The sequence below is a fragment of the Ctenopharyngodon idella genome, chromosome 17, assembly GCF_019924925.1.
Source record: "Ctenopharyngodon idella isolate HZGC_01 chromosome 17, HZGC01, whole genome shotgun sequence".
Taxonomy (NCBI): Eukaryota; Metazoa; Chordata; class Actinopteri; order Cypriniformes; family Xenocyprididae; genus Ctenopharyngodon; species Ctenopharyngodon idella.
In genome coordinates, this window is record NC_067236.1 from 3,046,353 (window position 1) to 3,065,000 (window position 18,648).

Here is an 18,648-nt window from a genome sequence, read left to right on the forward strand (position 1 = left end):
GAATTCTGTTCGAAGGTCAACAAAAGAGACAATGGTTTTTAACTTAACTTTTACCTACTCTGAAGGGAGTGGTAAACCAGTGAAAGAGCAACTGTTAAAAGGAAAAAATGTTTCAAAAGAGCTTTAATTGACAAGTCAAGTTATTACATGATTTTACCTTCAAGTTGAATAGAGTAGCAGAGACATTCAGACAAAATTCTAAGGTCATACTGGACTGTCTTGTTTAAGTTTCTACAAAATGGCTAAATGACTTTTGTAATGGCGTAGCTAAAGATTATAATTAGTCTATCTGATTAAAATGTTATGTGCTGCAATCGGGGTACAAATGTTAGCTGAGGCAGCTTATTGAAATTATTTTTATTTGATTAGACTGATTGATTGTTCTCACAGTTGAGGGTTTTTATCATGCACTAGCAATCCAAGCTTGTGCATTAGTATTTTCCTCATCAGCAGAAAGAGAATAAACAGAAATCAAATAAAAATTCATTTTATGGGATATATGACATACAAAGCAAGTGTTAGATTTGCCAGTTTATTAGATTAATGAGATAAAGAGGATCATATAAATAGACTCTTCCTGCTTGAACAAGAAGCAAAGCAATTTGTGTAATTATGTCCTGCACTGTATGCCCATATCTAAGCAAAAATGTATTTTTTCCAGATTAACTTTGCATTTGATGTGATTAAAAGTCCAGTTGAGAATTTCTTTGCCCCTGACATTTTTTTCCCCTCCTACAGGTCCCCGGGAACCTCATTGAGCCTTCGCTTATAGACCTCCATGGGCTGACGGAAGACTCTTGGGAGTGGGATGAGATGGACATGACCATCTGCAATCTGGAGACACAGGACTGTGAAGATGAGCAAAACCCTGGATCTAAATCACACCTTAATTCCCCAAAAGAGCCTTTGAATCTCACTGAATCATGCCCAAATGAAGAGTCGAATGCCTCATCTTCCTGTGTTTATCAGGTGTACAGTCTGCATAATGTTGAACTCTACCAACAACCCCAATATGATCACAAATCATCTTCATCCAAAGTCCAACCGTCACTGTTGAAGAGCCTGAGCATGGATTCCTCCTTCTCCTCAGCTGAATCCCTACCTGATATCTTGGGGGACCTGTTGAAGGGGAAGCATGAGCTGCTATCGGATTCAGCCAAGAGGTCGGAGAGCGAAAGTGGGATAGTTAGTGAAGGGGACACTGAGACCACAGGTAACTCTGATATTTGCCTGCTGTTCCAGAGTGATGATCCAAAAGTTTGTGTTACTCTTACCCCTCCTACGAGAGAAGATTCACTCAATGGAGAAAGAGTCTCAGATGAAGACATAGACAGAGTTTTGGAGCGTGCCAACAAGTGTGCAGAATATGGTAACAGCATTACCATTGGGAAGAGGGACCAGAGATGGCATATCATGAAAAAGAAAAGAGAAAATGGTGGAGAAAGCAGGAAGAAACACCACAAGGAGTCAGTGAATATCCTTGCCAATGGCCTTGGACAAAGCCAAGAGGCTAATGAGAAAAATCTCAATATGAGCAGAGATGACGAAAGGGCGACTACACAACGAAAGCTTCAAAAGGAGTTTGCACAGCTCTCCCAAGGGTCTTCCCTTGACTCCCTTTATGCAGTAGGAGAGTTATTCCCATCAAGCAAAGAGACACTAACTCGTAGCACTTCCCTGGAAAGTTGGCTTGCTCCATGTAAGAACACAGAGGAGGCGGGTAGTAAGGAAAGTCTGAGGGACATTGAATCGACTGTGGAGCCCACTGGGGAACTCAGCAGAAGAACTCTGGAACTTCTGAAACGCCTCGAGAACATCCAAAGTCCTCTTGCTCTGAAGATGACACGTAGCGTCTCTGACGTAACGCTCCAGAGCAGCTCGCTGTGGCGTGGGTCATGCTCAGCTGGCGCTCCCTCCTCCATTAACGAGAGCTCGGCAGCCTCCCTGACAGAGCTGAGCTGCACCGAGGACTCATCTGTGGCATCCGAGGACCTAGCCGTGCAAATGAACCGCTGCGATGCTGCTGAATCTAATGCATCCTTCCGTAAACATTGCCGCAGCCAGCAACAAACCGACGAGACTGATGCGAGCATCAGTATGGTTGTCAACGTTTCCTGCACTTCAGCCTGTACTGACGACGAGGAAGACAGCGATCTTCTCTCCAGCTCCACTCTGACGCTCACCGAAGAGGAGCTTGGTATTAAAGACGATGACTCTAGTGTAACCTCAGAGGAAGAATACATTGAAGGTTCTTTCGCTCTTGGGTTGGATTATATAAAGGGTGAGTTTCAAAGCTGGATAAAGCCTAAATCTCAGAGTAGAGAGAAAAATGAGGCAGATCTAGTGGATGAACTGCAGTGTGGCACCCTGTCTAGAGACATCCTGTCACCCATTAAGACTACTAACGATCGGCAATTTCTCAGCCAGTCTGCGCTGAAAATCTTGGAAGCCAACACTAATGCTAAAAACGAGAGCCTCAAGCAACAGGAGGTGGACGGCAACCGTCGGGATGCCACCAGAAGCTATATCAGCCGCTTTGTGGATGACATGGAAAACGGCAATGTCGAGAGCGCTCACATCAAAGGGAAGGACGAAGACGATGAGCTGCTAAGGGAAGAGGGAAGTCTGCTAACCAAGAAAGGGGAATCATTTAAAGGCTCTTATGTGGTGGATGCTATCAATGACGTCAAAAGCAAAATGCTGACCGCCACCTCTCCATCCTCATGCGAACAGAGCTCCCTGGAAGGACAGTTAAAAGGTGAGCTGCCCTGTCACAATTCCCGCCGTCTCTCCCCCACCATCTCTCCCATAGAAGAGTGCTCAGGGTTAGCCGCACACGCTCACAGCCAACAGAAACAGCTTGCTGCCTTTCTGAATGACGTCCATGAGAACCATCAAGAAAGCTGTTCAGATAGCTGCAGTCACCCTGCTTTCATGTCTGAAGAGGCCAAGAGTGACAATGTCCATGACTTTGTGATGGAGATCATTGACATGACATCTGTGGCCCTGAAGACCAAAGAGCAGCTGACGGAGGTTTGTAGCCCAACGTCTGTCTCTCAGATCAGAGAGAAGGTCCTCGAGCACTCCCATCGGCATATTCATTTGCGGAAGGGCGACTTCTACTCCTATCTGTCGCTGTCCTCGCATGATAGCGACTGTGGAGAGGTCAGCACCTGTGTGGAGGACAAGAGCAGCACCCCAATCCTTTCGAGCACGCCAGATATCCGTGATGAAGAGCCGCTCTTTGAGGCCTGCACGGAGGAAGTGTACCTGGGTCCTCCTCTCTGTTACAGCATGTCCATTAGCAAACGGCCCACGAGACACAGCGGCAAACTAATAGAGCCCCTCGGTCTCCTGAGCCCAGCACCTTCATCGGGTTGCGATGAATACCAAAAAGCACATGGTATTTCTCAAGGAAGTGTAGCTGGTAGCCAGTCAGAGTGCCATAATGAGGCGCCTTATCTTAATCCTTTACCATGTGAAACCCCGATAGATACTGTTGAATGTTTTGCAGATACTAAAATGCTTGAATCCAATATTTCCCCTGTAATGACTAAGATAAGAGTCTCTTGCTCCACTACAAATCCTTTAAAAGAGGATGGCAGCCTTTATATTAATCCCAAAATTAACTGTCCGCTGATAAGGAAGACTGATAGTGATGAAAGGGCTCCTGCTTCACAGTTGATGAAACAGAAGAACGTCGGGAAAGGGCGCCGCTCTCTACAGGAAGCCAAGTCGACTCATAAACAGGTGTGTTTCGACATTACACCGTGCTCTATCTGCTTGTAATGAGAGCGGTGTGCGTTTCTGCTGAATTCATCTCATTGACTAAATATTTAAGAGGGGATTTTTATTCATTCTCTCACCCCCTTCTCACCCCTCCCCTGCGCTTTTCCCCTGAAGTGCTAATGGAAGAAGGATTTGCAGGCGTAGATTTAAAATTTTAAGGTCTACAGAACAGAATAATCATAATCAGTCAGATTATATTATGATTCATAAGCAAGAATGCGGCGAGGATCATTACTTAATTTCATGACTGAATTAGCATCTATTTGTGTTCTTTTTAAGTAGTTTTCTATTTCATATGCAAACTTCTCCCTGCTTGGTTTCAACTCTGTCTGCAAATCCTATGTTTGACCTTATATCAGGCAAATTAAGTTCCTACTTTCCAGCTAATCATTGAGACTGAAAACACAGAATTAATTTTACTTAAGTCATCAATTGAATTTCAATGTTTTACTCATAAGGACATTTTGATTTCATAAAAATAGCTGGATGGTTTTATATGAAAACAGAAAGAGAACTATTACAATCTTCATCTTTTCAATCTACCTCAGCCTGTTCACAGTTCTTTCTGCTCTGTCTATTTGTAGTATCTTTCTCTCTGTCTTTTTTTCTCTCAAATTTGCAGCTTAGACGCATACAATGTGAATAGTGCCAAAAAAGCAATATAACAACAAATGCAAATGGATTAAACAGTAATATTGAGGGTGATCATTTTTTAATGTTCGAATATTTTCTCTTATTTTAATTAAAGGATTAGTTCACTTTCAAATGAAAATTACCCCAAGCTTTACTCACTCTCAAGCCATCCTAGGTGTATATGACTTTCTTCTTTCTGATGAACACAATCGGAGATATTAATAAATATCCTGACGCATCCGAGCTTTATAATGGCAGTGAAGCGATACCAACGAGTATGAAGCTGAAGAAACTGCATCCATCCACATCCATCCATCATAAACGTGTACTCCACATGGCTCTGGGGGGTTAATAAAGGCCTTCTGAAGCGAATCGATACGTTTGTGTAAAAAAAAAATCCATATTTAACAAGTTATGAAGTAAAATATCTAGCTTCCGCCAAATTGCTATATTAAATATCCAAAGACATATTTAAAAAGTCATATACACCTATACACCTAGGTTGACCTGTGCTTTCTCCAATTTTCAATTTTAATTTAGTCTACTTTGTTGGTATATATTTCATTGTCATCATTTGCAGGTTAGATACATACAATGTCAGTGGTGCCAAATAAGTGATATAAAAACAAATCAAGACATTTTTAGGTTGGACTGTGTGTAAACACTTTTCCAAAGGAAGATGATGTTTATGAAACCTGTCTGCAAACAATTTTGCTATTTTGTTTAGTGACTCTATTGGCACAGAAATACAGGCTTCACTGTTAAAAAATAAAAAGTACTATCAATTAAATTAAATGAAACTCTAAAACCTGCAGTGTAAAGAAATAAAGTAACAAATTTCACAAAACAGGAAGTGTTAAAAAAGGAATAAATTGTGGAAGTAACATTTCTCTTTTTCTCTCTCTTCCAGCTGGCAAGGTCAGAGAGCAGCAGTGGTGTTGCGGAGGGCTGCAGGGCTCAGATCAGCGGTCCGCAGACAGATAGCTCATCTACAGGAAGGAGTAGAGTCAGCAGCAGGCCTCAGGTCAAGGTAGGTGCTATAGGACTCGCTTCAACACACACAACCTCTCCCTCCTGGCCACTTCTAGTATACCGCTGAAAAACAGCCACAGGGTCTTTTCGACGTCAAGCGTTACATTGCAAACAACCCCATTTTCCAGTGCACTCCATACTGCACGCTAGCATGATTTATTAGTGCTGTGTTTTGAAATGAGTCTGTTTTGTGTTTTTCCGTTGGTCGTTGGTTGTGAAATTCTGCTTGATATGAACCCAAAGGCTCACTTCACGATGACGCAAATTCCTGGTCTGGACAGGCAGTGTTATGGTTTAAATTATAGGCCACTGTACTTTCTACATGATGACTCCCTTACCAGCAAATTGGTTTGAAAAGCATTCATTACGTAACATGGTCTATATATCCAATGGGGTTAGCCTTTGAATTGTCTTCCCATTTTTCTCTGTCTTTCTCTCTTACTGTCTTTTTCTCTGTCGCTGCTGTGGCCTCATCAGCGCAGGGTTGAAATAATGAATGTGTGCTGGTCGGCAATCATTTCTCTTGATGAAAAGCATAAACAGCTGATGGAAAACTTAAAGAGAGCTGCTTTCTTGGTCTCCTGACTGCAACAATATACGACACATTGTAATATGGTGGAATTAACAGATGGCAAACACAATCCTGAGCTAGTACAGGGTTGGGCAAAATTTAGTTTTTAGGAATTGGCTGCCTTTCAATTCATGAGAGTGAATTTAAATCAAATTGGCAGCAGGATGTTGAATTGCAATGAGAGGAAGAATAATTTACTAAATTGTTTTTCAAAGAAATAGTATATATATATATATATATATATATAGTGGTATAATTATATAATCGCATGTGACTCGGTGCAGGGTGGTTAGGATTGGAGGGTGAGTTTTGGAAGCGGAGCAATGAAGAGAGGGGTGTGTTTGTTTGGGTTTATTTCAAATGTCAACAATGTCCAACAGCGTTTTTGAAATATTGCTTACCCTACCTTTAAAGGCAGTTTTGAATGATGCACAGTCCTGCGGCTAGCTAACACTTAGCAAATATTTCTAAGAAAATGAGAGTTTTGGTATGTAACCACCACAAACATAAATGATGAAATGATAATGGTTATATGATACGAAAGGAAGGTCATCTTGAAGATTTTTAGTTGTTGGTGGGTCGGACACATTTCAGCAAACGCCCGAGGCTTCAGGGACAGTAAACAGCAGAGAGAGCCAACTATCTGTCTCTACAGACACTATCATGTCAACCCTGCGGTCATTGTGGGTTCAGTTCACACTACACAGTTAAATGTACTGCAGTGTCACATGACAAAGAAGACATACATACTAATCAAATGCAATACTTCATTGTACATACAGACCAGTCAAAAGTTTGGAAACATTACTATTTTTAATGTTTTTGAACGAAGTCTCTTATGCTCATTAAGGCTGCATTTATTTCATAATAAATATAGAAAAAACAATAATACTGTGAAATATTATTACAATTTAAAATTATGGTTTTCTATTTTAATATATTTTAAAATATAATTTATTTCTGTGATGCAAAGCTGAATTTTCAGCATCATTACTGCAGTCTTCAGTGTCACATGATCCTTCAGAAATCATTCTAATATGCTGATTTGATGCTCAGTTATTATCAATGTTGAAAACAGTTGTGTTGCTTAATATTTTTTTGGAACCTGTGATACTTTTTTCAGGATTCATTGATGAATAAAAGGTTAAAAAGAACAGCATTTATTGAAAATATAAATCTTTTCTAACAATATAAATCTTTACTATCACTTTTTAGCAATTTAACACATCCGTGCTGAATAAAAGTATTAATTTCTTTCGAAAAAAAGAAAGAAAAAAAATTCCTGACCCCAAACTTTTGAACGGTAGTGTATATTGTTACAAAAGATTTCTATTTTAAATAAATGCTGATATTTTTTAACTTTTTATTCATCAAAGAATCCTGAAAAAGTATCACAGGTTATAAAATAATATTAAGCAGCACAACTGTTTCCAACATTGATAATAAATCAGCATATTAGAATGATTTCTGAAGGATCACGTGACACTGAAGACTGGAGTAATGATGCTGACAATTCAGCTTTGCATCACAGAAATAAATTATATTTTAAAGTATATTAAAATAGAAAACCATAATTTTAAATTGTGATAATATTTCACAATATTATTGTTTTTTCTGTATTTATTATGAAATAAATGCAGCCTTAATGAGCTGCATTTATAAATAATCTATTTATCTATCTATCTCTATCAACATTCAATTAAAATTTAAAGCTTGTAAATTACTATATAATATACTATACTACAAATTACTATACTATATATAATATAATATGCACATATTTTTTAAGATTTTTTTAAAAAAAGTATGCTGTGAGCAGTGTTGGGTAAGTTACTCTAAAAACGAATTACTAGCTAGTAATTACATCTTCAATAGTGTAATTAGATTACTGTACTAAAAATTCTCTAAAAAGTATTGCATTACTAATTATTTTTAAATCCCATATCAACCTCGACCAGTTGAACAATACAAGGATAGACATGAAACTGCTCTTTTAATCTTTTAAAATGCTATTTTAAAAAATAAATAATATAAAATTGCATTTTTAAAAATACATAACTATTCTTGAACTGACCAAAGTATTGAAAGGGAGAAAGTACCATTAGAAACATACAAAACTACCGTTTTATATAGAATTGTTCTATTGTCTATACAGTATTTAATCCAATTATAAGTAACTAAATTACAGAAAAATTCAGAGGAATCCCTTACTTTTTCAACGGAAAAGTAATTAAATTACAGTAATTAATTACTTAGTAATGAATTACACCCAACACAGCCTGTGAATCTGTGTCTGGATTTAAGATCTGTGAGTTAGCAATCATAGCAGTTACTAACAATGTGAATCTTTGTGTCTTTTCTTATAGAGATTCTCTGGAAGTCTAGCCACGCCTGTGTGTAAACCCTGACTGAGCTAGTGAAAGCTCTCTGAGGTCTTAAACACACCTCTGGATGGTGATGTGGGGGTCTGGAACAGACACCTAACTGGATGTTAGTGCATGGGCCATTAGTCTGGCACTTTAGAGCTCTAAGTCCTTCATCCTCAGCACCCTCATCCTCTTCCTCCTGGCTGCTTTGCTGTTTACCCGTGACCTTTGCCCCCTCGCTGACCACCACTCTAAGCTCCACCCTGGACTGAGCTACCTCACCAGTCTTTTACCATCTCGACCCTGTCTAACACTTCAACACAATAGAGTACACACAAGCCTCTTCTATCTTATTCCTGATGATACTAGACCGATCAGCCAGCTAGCGACATCTAAGCAGTCTCAAGTATTTTGTGCCTAAGCGTTGAGGCATGTTACTTGAGGGTCGCCCCCATGAATCAGTAATGTGGTCCTAATCAGCCTCGAATGAGACGTGACGTCATGGTTTCCACATTCTAAGATCCCTCATATGGAGGTTGCCAAACAGGCTTCACGTTCCTCTCTAGCCGAGTGACGTAGCGCCACAGTTTCTATGCAACACGACGGTTGTGTGATGTTGTGTGGCATGTGATCTTTGGCAGTTTGATGCGATACCTTTTTTTTTTACTCCCTGATAAACAAAGAAATGTATAAACATTTTGTGCCTTGCAGTTACTACATTTTGTTAAACACTGCTTCACCTCATTGTGTGTCATGTGATCGGTGAGAAAGCAGACGTGTGGCAAGGCTGATAATGACGAATGGGCATCTGTAAATATGTGAACTGTGCGTTCAAACCCTGGTGTATAATGATGTCATATTACTCCATATTCGTGTTACTGTTTGTGTTACGTGATGTGGATAAATATCTACTGTTAGACTGCATGGTGAACTATGTACAAGAAAACTTCCATAAATAAACATCATTTAATGAGTTTATCACACATGGCATTCTTTTCACAAGGAATTAATGAGAACGGGGCTAGTTGTCACACTTTTTTACTGCAGGGAGTATTTCTAAAATCAGATTAACTATAAGATTAAAGTATTAACTAACTGTTTTTACTGTTATTGCCCAGCAAACATATACAGTTCATTAAATACATATTTGCTTCTATAATGGGGCATGTTGTCACACTATATGGGGTAAGTTGTCACAATGTGAGCCTGCTGTTTATTGAGACTGATTTGAGAAGGAGACCTATTTTGAATTAAGAAATACTAAGTTAAAACAAAAATCTTCTGCAACATATCTGCATTTAAAATGTATTACATTACTAATAAAACTTTCAAAATTCATAAAAAAATAAAATAAAATTCAAGTTAGCATACAAAAACAAACAACTTTGGCTCAGAAAGGATCTTTAAAAAACTGCATAAAATTACAATATTTAACAAATGCGACAGCTTTCCCCAATATAAATATGACAAACTGACATTTATGAAAAATACTGCTGTCTTGAACACTATTTATTTATTTATTTTTCTTATACATACCATTTAAAAGTTTGGGGTCGGTGAGATTTTGTAATGTTTTTGAGAGAAGTCTCTTATGCTCACCAAGGCTGCCTTTATTTGATTAAAAATACAGTAATATTGTGAAATATTATTACAATTTAAAATAACTTTTATTTGAATATATTTTAAAATGCAATTTATCTCTGTGATGAATTTTCAGCATCATTACTCCAGTCTTTAGTGTCACATGATCTTCCAGAAATCATTCTAATATGCTGATTTGCTGCTCAAGAAACATTTCTTATTATTATCAATGTTGAAAACAGCTGTGCTGCTTAATTTTTTTCAGGATGAATAGTACATATTAAAAAGAACGGCATTTATTTGAAATAGAAATCTTTTGAAACACATTTCTTTACTGTCGCTTTTGATCAATTTAATGTGTCCTGGCTGAATAAAAATATTGATTTCTTCAAAAAAATCAAATAAAAGTATTGATTTCTTAAAAAATAAATAAATAAATAAATAAATCTTATTGACCATTTGGAACAGTAGTGTATATTTGACTCTTGTCTTACTGTATGTCAGTGTGGTTACTGAAATAACCCTTGTGACAACTTGCCCCAGTTTGTGATCTACTGATTCATGCACAATAAGCTTGCAGCTATAAATATGTAAAAATCTCCAACTCTTTTAACATAGCAACATACTGTAGATAACAGGTTGTACGCATCAGCTTTAAAGCCGAGTCTGAGTGTTCACGCAGACGTCAGTCGGTTATTTTTGTGGCTAATATGCTGTTTACAGGAAGTCCTGATGACTCTGAAGATTACGTGATGGGCCCTCAGAGATTCAGATATACAGTGCCATCGGAACCTCTGGAACTCTTCGACAGCCAATCAAGCGCTCTCCTGATTGCGCCGCCGCGGCCTGATGATAAGCTCTCTGCCATAATCGCCCATCGGCTCCTGCAGGATTGCGTGTTTGTTGATGATGAGTGCGCTTGCTCCGGAACAAAATCAGTCGGTGGGAATGAAAGACTCATGGAAGACAAGAAAGCGAAGCTTTCTGGTTCCCTATGAAACAGAGTACAGTGTGTTTACTGTATCTTACCAAACCTGTTGTTTCACCTCAAAATCAACACATTTTCATTACAATTAAGCCCATTTTTCTAATCTTTTATGTTTGCATTCATTTATTTTTGAAAGGAGCAAACATGAAAAAGGAATATGCTGACCCTCCTTCAGATTTGCAATAACAAAAAATGCACATAAGTCATGAAAACCAGACATTATCACATTCTCACAATAAAGATTCCCTGTGTTTGTCCGTGTGCTACGAATGCTACGGATCCATTTTACCATTTGAGCGGGAAAGTCACGTAAATATTTAAAATAAGGTTTTTGGCATTGGACGATGGCATTGATAAATTAGGATGGAAATGAATTCTTACACTGTCTTCAAAACACTGCATGGTGAACAAATTATTCCCCCTTTTGCAATTAACAGGACATTTTTGTATGAAATGGAAATGGCTTTAAAGGTAGTAAAGGTCATGTGTATCGAACCATGGTGGCTTTGCAATTACAGCTAGTCAGAATGTTGATTTGGAGGCTTTGCCCAGGCATAGATGGAAAAATTAATAAGTTGAAGTCTCTTTGTTGAAAAGATCGCTGTTGATTATATGACATTATGTGACAAAGAAGACAAGTTGAGGATGATTTTTTCCACATGAGTTTAAGTGGGATAAAAGAACTGGAGAACAACCTTCAAATGTCAGAAATGCCTTTTTAGTTTGGTGGACATGAACTGAAAACTTTATGCTTTTTAACTATTTCTCACTTTTGATCACAGCTGCATGAAACATGCTATTTTTTGCACATGCAACTTGTACTGATGTAAAATTTCACACATTTAAATTCAGTCAATTATCTTCTCTCCATGTTTTGTCCTTTTGTATTATTTTTTAAAGCATACGTCAATGCAAACAAGCACGGGTGTCATCGGAGGCTCTGGGTCGCAGGCTCAACAGCGTATGGAATGTTTGATGTGAAGACACAATATTAAATGTGGCATGTCACTATAACACAGAGTTCTATATCTTGACAGGATGTCTATACATCACTATCTTTTATGTTTCAAAGTAATGATAGGCCTTTGAAAGACAGTGTGAAAAAGCATCAGCGCTGTCCAGCTCAAGCCGAAAGAAAGCTAGTCAGATCTGTGCTGCCAAGAAGCATTTATAGTGAATGAAATGACCTTGTTTTATTTATTGTAAGTCTCAGAACAGAAGAGTGAAACACATTTACATTGACTGCAGGTGATCTTATCAAAGCCAAAAGCATTATCAATTGTATTAGAAAGTAAATCACACAGTAAGATAGACAGACATGTACACAGACAGACAGATAGACAGACAATAGATAGATATATGATAGACAAGATAGATTGATCGATAGAAAAAGATAGACAGGATAGATCGACAGACAATAGATAGGTAATAGATGATAGATAGACATACAATAGATAGACAGAGGCGACAGACAGAGACGATAGACAATAGATAAACAGATGGATAAATAGATAGACAGACAATAGATACAGAAGATAGAAGATAGATGGATCGATAGAAAGATAGACAGATAGATAGACATACAATAGATAGAGGCGATAGATAGAAAGATAGACAGACAGACGATAGATAGACAATAGATAGATAAATATATATATTAGATAGACATGATAGATTGATCAATAGATAGACGATAGACATACAATAGATATAGGCAATAGACAGACAATAGATAGATAGATAGGCATGCAATAAATAGGCATACGATATTTAGATAGATAGATAGGCATGCAATAGATAGGCATGCAATACATAGATAGATAGATAGGTGTTAAAGCAATTTTGAATTGATAGATAGACATACGATAGATTGATCGATTGATCAATAGATAGATGACAGATAGATAGACTTACAATAAATATACAGACAGAGGCGATAGATAGATAGATAGATAGATAGATAGATAGATAGATAGATAGATTTGGTCTGTGAATGATACGGTAGAATATTACAAAAAATGCATACCATATAAAAGACATCAAATAGACACATCAGGTTTGAACATATTTTATTAAATAATTCAATTTTTCTCTTAATTTCTTTATTGTGAATATGGGTATGTCACATTTGTAATATGTCACATTTATAACTACACTAAAAAAGAATTGTTGGTTTAACTTAAAAAAGTAACCTGGTTAATTACCTGGTTGTCTTAAAATTTTGAGTTCATTGAATTAAAAATTTGAGTTAATACAATGAAGGCGATTGGTTTAATCAACAGAAACTCAAAATATTATGTTATCTGAACCACATTAATTATCTAAGTTGATTCTGACAAAAGAATTGCGTTGTTTTCATATCACTACAAATGATCATTTCAAGAGTAAATATCTAGAGCCTTTATTTATAACGAGTCTTATTTCAGGCATACAAAATAAAAAAGTTCATTAATGTAGCCGACACAATGACATTAGTGTCATTAAATGAGACTGATTAGGACTCAAATGGCGTTTTCAAAGAGCACTATTATCATTTGAATTTGGCTGATGCAGGTGGGGTTTGTGATATATCACAGACAGCGGCAGTAACAGGTTTGGAGAGGGTGTGAGAATCAGCGGATGACACAGGTGCCGCCCCCATTAAAACACTCCACAATGTGCTGAGTTTGTTCATGTTATTTGTGGGGTGAGTAATTGGATTTCAGACGTGTCATCAAAGCATATTAGAAAACAATCCGATCTGAAATCACACGGCGGGCTAAAAGGCCACGTGCCGCTCACCATCGAGAATAAACAAAATCCATGATGTCATTTTCCTTTGGCCCTTCCAATCAATCATTTCCATGCTGATTTCTCCTCCCTTTGTGTGTAATTTCTCGCACAAGTTCATTGCTCATTCTCTCTTGATCTGTGATTCTCTTCCACAAACACTCAGGCAATCTTTCAAACTTAATTACAGGTTTGGAGAAGTGAAAGAGACGTTGTTGCTGTGACTTTTAACCTTTGCTTTTTTAATGAAATCTGCTTCATCCATCAGTGTTGTGGAGGAAGAGTCCAATAGAATTCATCTCTGACAAGTTCAGGAAGTATTACATTTCTGTTGCATTTGCATCCACCCACATATAATGACACAACATACACACATACAGCAGACCATATCACAGCACAACCTAAGATGAATAACGCTAGGAATTATATTAAATGAAACTATGAAATCTAATTATCATAATGTTAAAGGGATAGTTCACCTAAAATGAAAATTCTGTCCTCGTTTACTCTCCCTCACGTTGTTCCAAACCTAAAACTTAAGGGTTGTTCGCATAGAACGCATTTTGCCATTCGTCTGCACTACTTTTCCATTGTTTTTCAATGTAAACACGTGCTAGATGGACATCTTTAACCGTTGTGCCCTTGTCTCACGTCTTTTGCACTGTCTCGCGCATGACTTGGCATTCTAAAAATGTGACGTTAAAAGAAGTTAAAGGAAATGGCACATCTTCACATGTCAGTTTGAATATGTGAAATGAATTGAAGTCATAAGGGTTTGGAACGACATGAGTAAATGACTTTTATTTTGGGGGTGATTTATTCCTGGGCAATTGCTTTTAGAAGCACTAATTATGATACCAAACCAATCAAATTCATATAGCATGAACACAGCTTGTAATGTTATTTTTTAAACATACTGTATGCCCAAGTTTTCCAACAGGGCTAAAGGCACACTTTAAGAAAAAATGAGCTTTTCACTACTCTCAAAGTGTATGATTGCAAAAAAAAAAATATATGTTTGTATTGAACATTGATGAAGCAACAGATTTTGTGTGCAAATAAATCATAAAAGCGGTTCATTTTGTTAAAATTCGTATAAATGTATGAGGTGATGAGGGGGGCCTTTTACCCCACACATGGGGTAAAAGGTACACAGTATTGATACAAATATTTCAGCTAAAATAATTATGTTTTTATAATGTCTAGGTTAATACTTGTTCAAAAGAATCACTTTAGCAAAGTTTGTACTATTTTCTGTTTATTTTGATAAAAAAAAAGAGTTCATTTTTGTTCAATAAATATACTGTCTTTAAAATGTTAATATAAAAATATATTTTAAAAATACAGACACAAAATTACGATTCTGAAAGCATCAAATCCCATAATATTTAATATAGATTTACAGTAGTAGCAATAAATTATATTTATTATATTATATGATTAATATCATGTTTGTTTCATTATAAACATGAGTATTACCTCTAAGGTGGATACCCAATTTGATATATGATATTTATCATCTGAATGTAACCATGTCGTGTCAACAAATGGAAAAGTAAGCCATCTGTTTATTATCATGGTAATTATTGTGCCTTTTGCCCCAACAGCAGGTGCGCTTTTTACCCCAAATACCCTACTTTAACATATTTTTCCGTTATTGAAAAAGTGTTGCTTGAATTACTTGGAACAAAACTGAAAATCATTAAGAAGACCTTTGTCTGAAAATACACACATTATTTTCATTACTTAAATCGTCGTTTTAAAAAACATCAAATATTACCTCACAATCATCTTTGCGCTGCCGCCCGCGATCGCGTCAAGTTTGCACGTGCATATTGGAAAGCGGAAGTTTAGGAAAGTGCTGTGGCAAGTTTTTGTGCCATCTAGTGGTTTAGAGGAAAATAAAATCAAAGGCGCCTTTAGCCCCGTTGTACCATATCGTATGACTGAGAGAATGCTGTAGGCTTATTACTGTTAAGACTAAACGTGTTGTGTAGATCTTATGTGCCAGAGAAACAAGCATGCCGCCATCTTTATAATATTCTCTTTAAACTTCCGTTTTTGAGGTAGCTCTGTACATTTCTATGGCATCGCTGTCAAAGAATAATTAGCTGGTGAGGTGGATTTACTTGTTGTAGAGTTAAAGGGGACCTATTATGCAAAATTCACTTTTGCATGGTGTTTGGCTATAAATGTGTGTTGGCAGTGTATGTACACAACCACCCTATAGTGATAAAAATCCAACCATTCCTTTTTATTAATCCCCATCAATCATAAGCAGTGTCTCAGAACAAGCCGTTTCCAGATCCCTGGCAATGTGACGTCACATTAACCACAAGCCCCGCCCACGAATGTTGACAGACACTGCCGTTTTAACATAAAACCGCCCTGAGCGAGTTCACAGCGAGTTGTACACAGTCCGCCATTGCTGCACTGACAAGAATGTCTCCCAAGCATTTTAGGTGTTCTGTAGCTGGATGGATTAATCCACATAGCTCTCTCCATTTACTCCCGAAATCTGAGCCTCTGAAGACGAGGTGGATTAATTTTGTTTTCGAAGAAAATGCTCCCACAACTCTACCGAAATTCGTTTATGTCTGCGCGAATCATTTCACACTGGACTTATTTGTGAACGAATGTCAGTACAAAGGGACAATACAAAACAGAGGTTGTGCTAAAAAGTTGTAACTCAAGGATAGACCAGTACTGTTCGTGATCCAGCTTACAGTCTTCAGAGTGATACTGGATACGGCAGTAATGAAGGTGAGAGCACATTATTACTGTTCATCTAAGATTTACGGATATAAAGTTTACCAGTTTATTAAGCACCACCCGAAAAGGCATAATGTCTTTATATATTTGTTTGCTGTTAGTTGTAACGAGTGTTTCTGTGTAATTCGCTATGTATGTTGATGATAATGCAAGTTATAACCGTAATTGAACTAAACTATACCTGTTCTATCTCCATGCAGCATATATTCGCAGTTTCTGACATTATAGTGCGTCCTGACTGAATCCTGACACCAGCGAATCAGCTCTTGAAGCTCCGCCCTCTTAGGCCAGCGCAGCAGCTCATTTGCATTTAAAGGGCACACACTGAAACGGTGCGTTTTTGCTCAACTCCAAAAAGTGGAGGCAATTTTAACATGCTATAAAAAATTATCTGTGGGGTATTTTGAGCTAAAACTTCACATACACACTCTGGGGACATCAGAGACCTATTTTACATCTTGTAAAATGGGGCATAATAGGTCCCCTGTAATGAAAGTTATCATGAGCATTGTAATGTTTAAAGCAGATGTCTTAACAAATGTCAGTAGACCGGGAAGATTTTTAAATGAGCAGTTCATTCATAAATACTTAAGCTGTGGAAATACAAACCGGAAGTTAAAAGACAACGAACGCAGCGCTGAAAAGGAGCGGGGCTGCAAAGGTCTATATAACAATGATTCATTTTCTGTCTATAAATGTATCCAAGCAGTTTTTCCCTTGTCTAATAATACATATAATATAGCTATTAAAGCGTCTTTGGTGTTTCCATGGTTTCTACAAAATAAAACCGTAAATCGAGGGTAATTCAGGTATGATGTCATTGTTAGGCAGTCTGTGTCCTGATTGAAATTGTTTATTTCTCTGGATTCAAACATTCTTGGAAACATCTGGGATAATGTAAGTACACAAGTCAACAAAATGTATAACATTGTTCTAGTGGTTTTTGGATATTTTAATCCAAAAATCTTACATATTGTGCCTTTAAGCTCTATTGAAAATGTCTGTGACTATTATTGATTATTGATGTTTAAAACAGAAAATAATTCACCACTTGGATTTACAGTGGAAGTCTATGGGGCAAGACACTGCACTGAATACGGTTTAAAATGCAGTATGTACATAAGTGCATTGTTGTAGACATCATTTTTTTCTTTTTGGAATTATTATTTGTCACATATGTTGCCAATAGATTTTGAACTCTGAACCTTCAATTTCAGCAACTAGGTTACTTTAGAAATTTTACAATTTCTAATGCAATTTTTTTTTTTAAAAGATTTCAAGTTATGTTCTTGGCACATTAAAATAGCTAATCAAAGGTACTTTAATTAAGAGGCAGCATCAGTAATCACCTCTAAGAAAGAAACAGTCATATTCATCATGTATTGTTATCTTTCATTTAAGACGGGAGAAAAAAAAATGTAATTCACAGTTACAACTCCAATTATCCTCTTGTGATAGGAGCTGTGCTGATGACCTCATGATTGACAGAATTATCACATAATAGAGCACATTCATTTCACCGTGTAGAGTGTTTAACACGCCACGTCCCGATAAGCTCAAACCACCGGCAACCAGTCATACAACCTCCAAACGCCTCCGCAAAATACCCTTGACTTCATTTAACACGGACCATGTGCTGATTGTTATCGCAGGAGTCGCAGGAGAGGATGATATTCAGGAACCGGGAGGAAAGAGGTGGACGAGTTTGAGGCCCGGCCGTCGTTTGTTCAGCCAGCAGGAGAGAGATTTCTCTTTTGCGTCAGATGGAGAGAGTTTGGACAAACAGCGGGACCGACGGCCCCAATCACAGTTTATCCTGCTTCACATTAAGCTGACTTGTCAACATGTGGTTTGGAGAAGAATGGCATTGACTGAGTCCCCATCTCTGAGAGGGAAGCCCACCGCTGGCTTCTAGAATAATCCACTGACGCTCAGTGAGCAAATCATGAGCTGTTGAAAGCTCACGTCAGCTCAGCCACTAGTATTGTCTGCAGGAAATGGATTTATGGGGTGGGTTTGTTGTCACTTGTGTCTTATGAGACAAAGCAGAAGGGATGAAAAACGTTGCAAAAAGCAACAGCAAAATCTTACACTGTGTTTTATTTCAATTTCTACAATTTAAAGTTGCACTCAGTCATTCTTTAAAT

The 18,648-nt window shown here is 37.5% G+C and overlaps 1 protein-coding gene across 1 annotated transcript in view; it reads left to right on the top strand.

Moving 5' to 3' along the window:
* Positions 1-9,369, top strand: part of akap6 (A kinase (PRKA) anchor protein 6) — a 156,325-nt gene extending 146,956 nt beyond the window's left edge. The window contains 3 exon segments of the mRNA XM_051868342.1: positions 739-3,750; positions 5,333-5,452; positions 8,392-9,369. Coding sequence (XP_051724302.1) covers positions 739-3,750; positions 5,333-5,452; positions 8,392-8,433 — 3,174 coding nt within the window. The 3' untranslated portion in view covers positions 8,434-9,369.
* Positions 9,370-18,648: the final 9,279 nt, after the last annotated feature.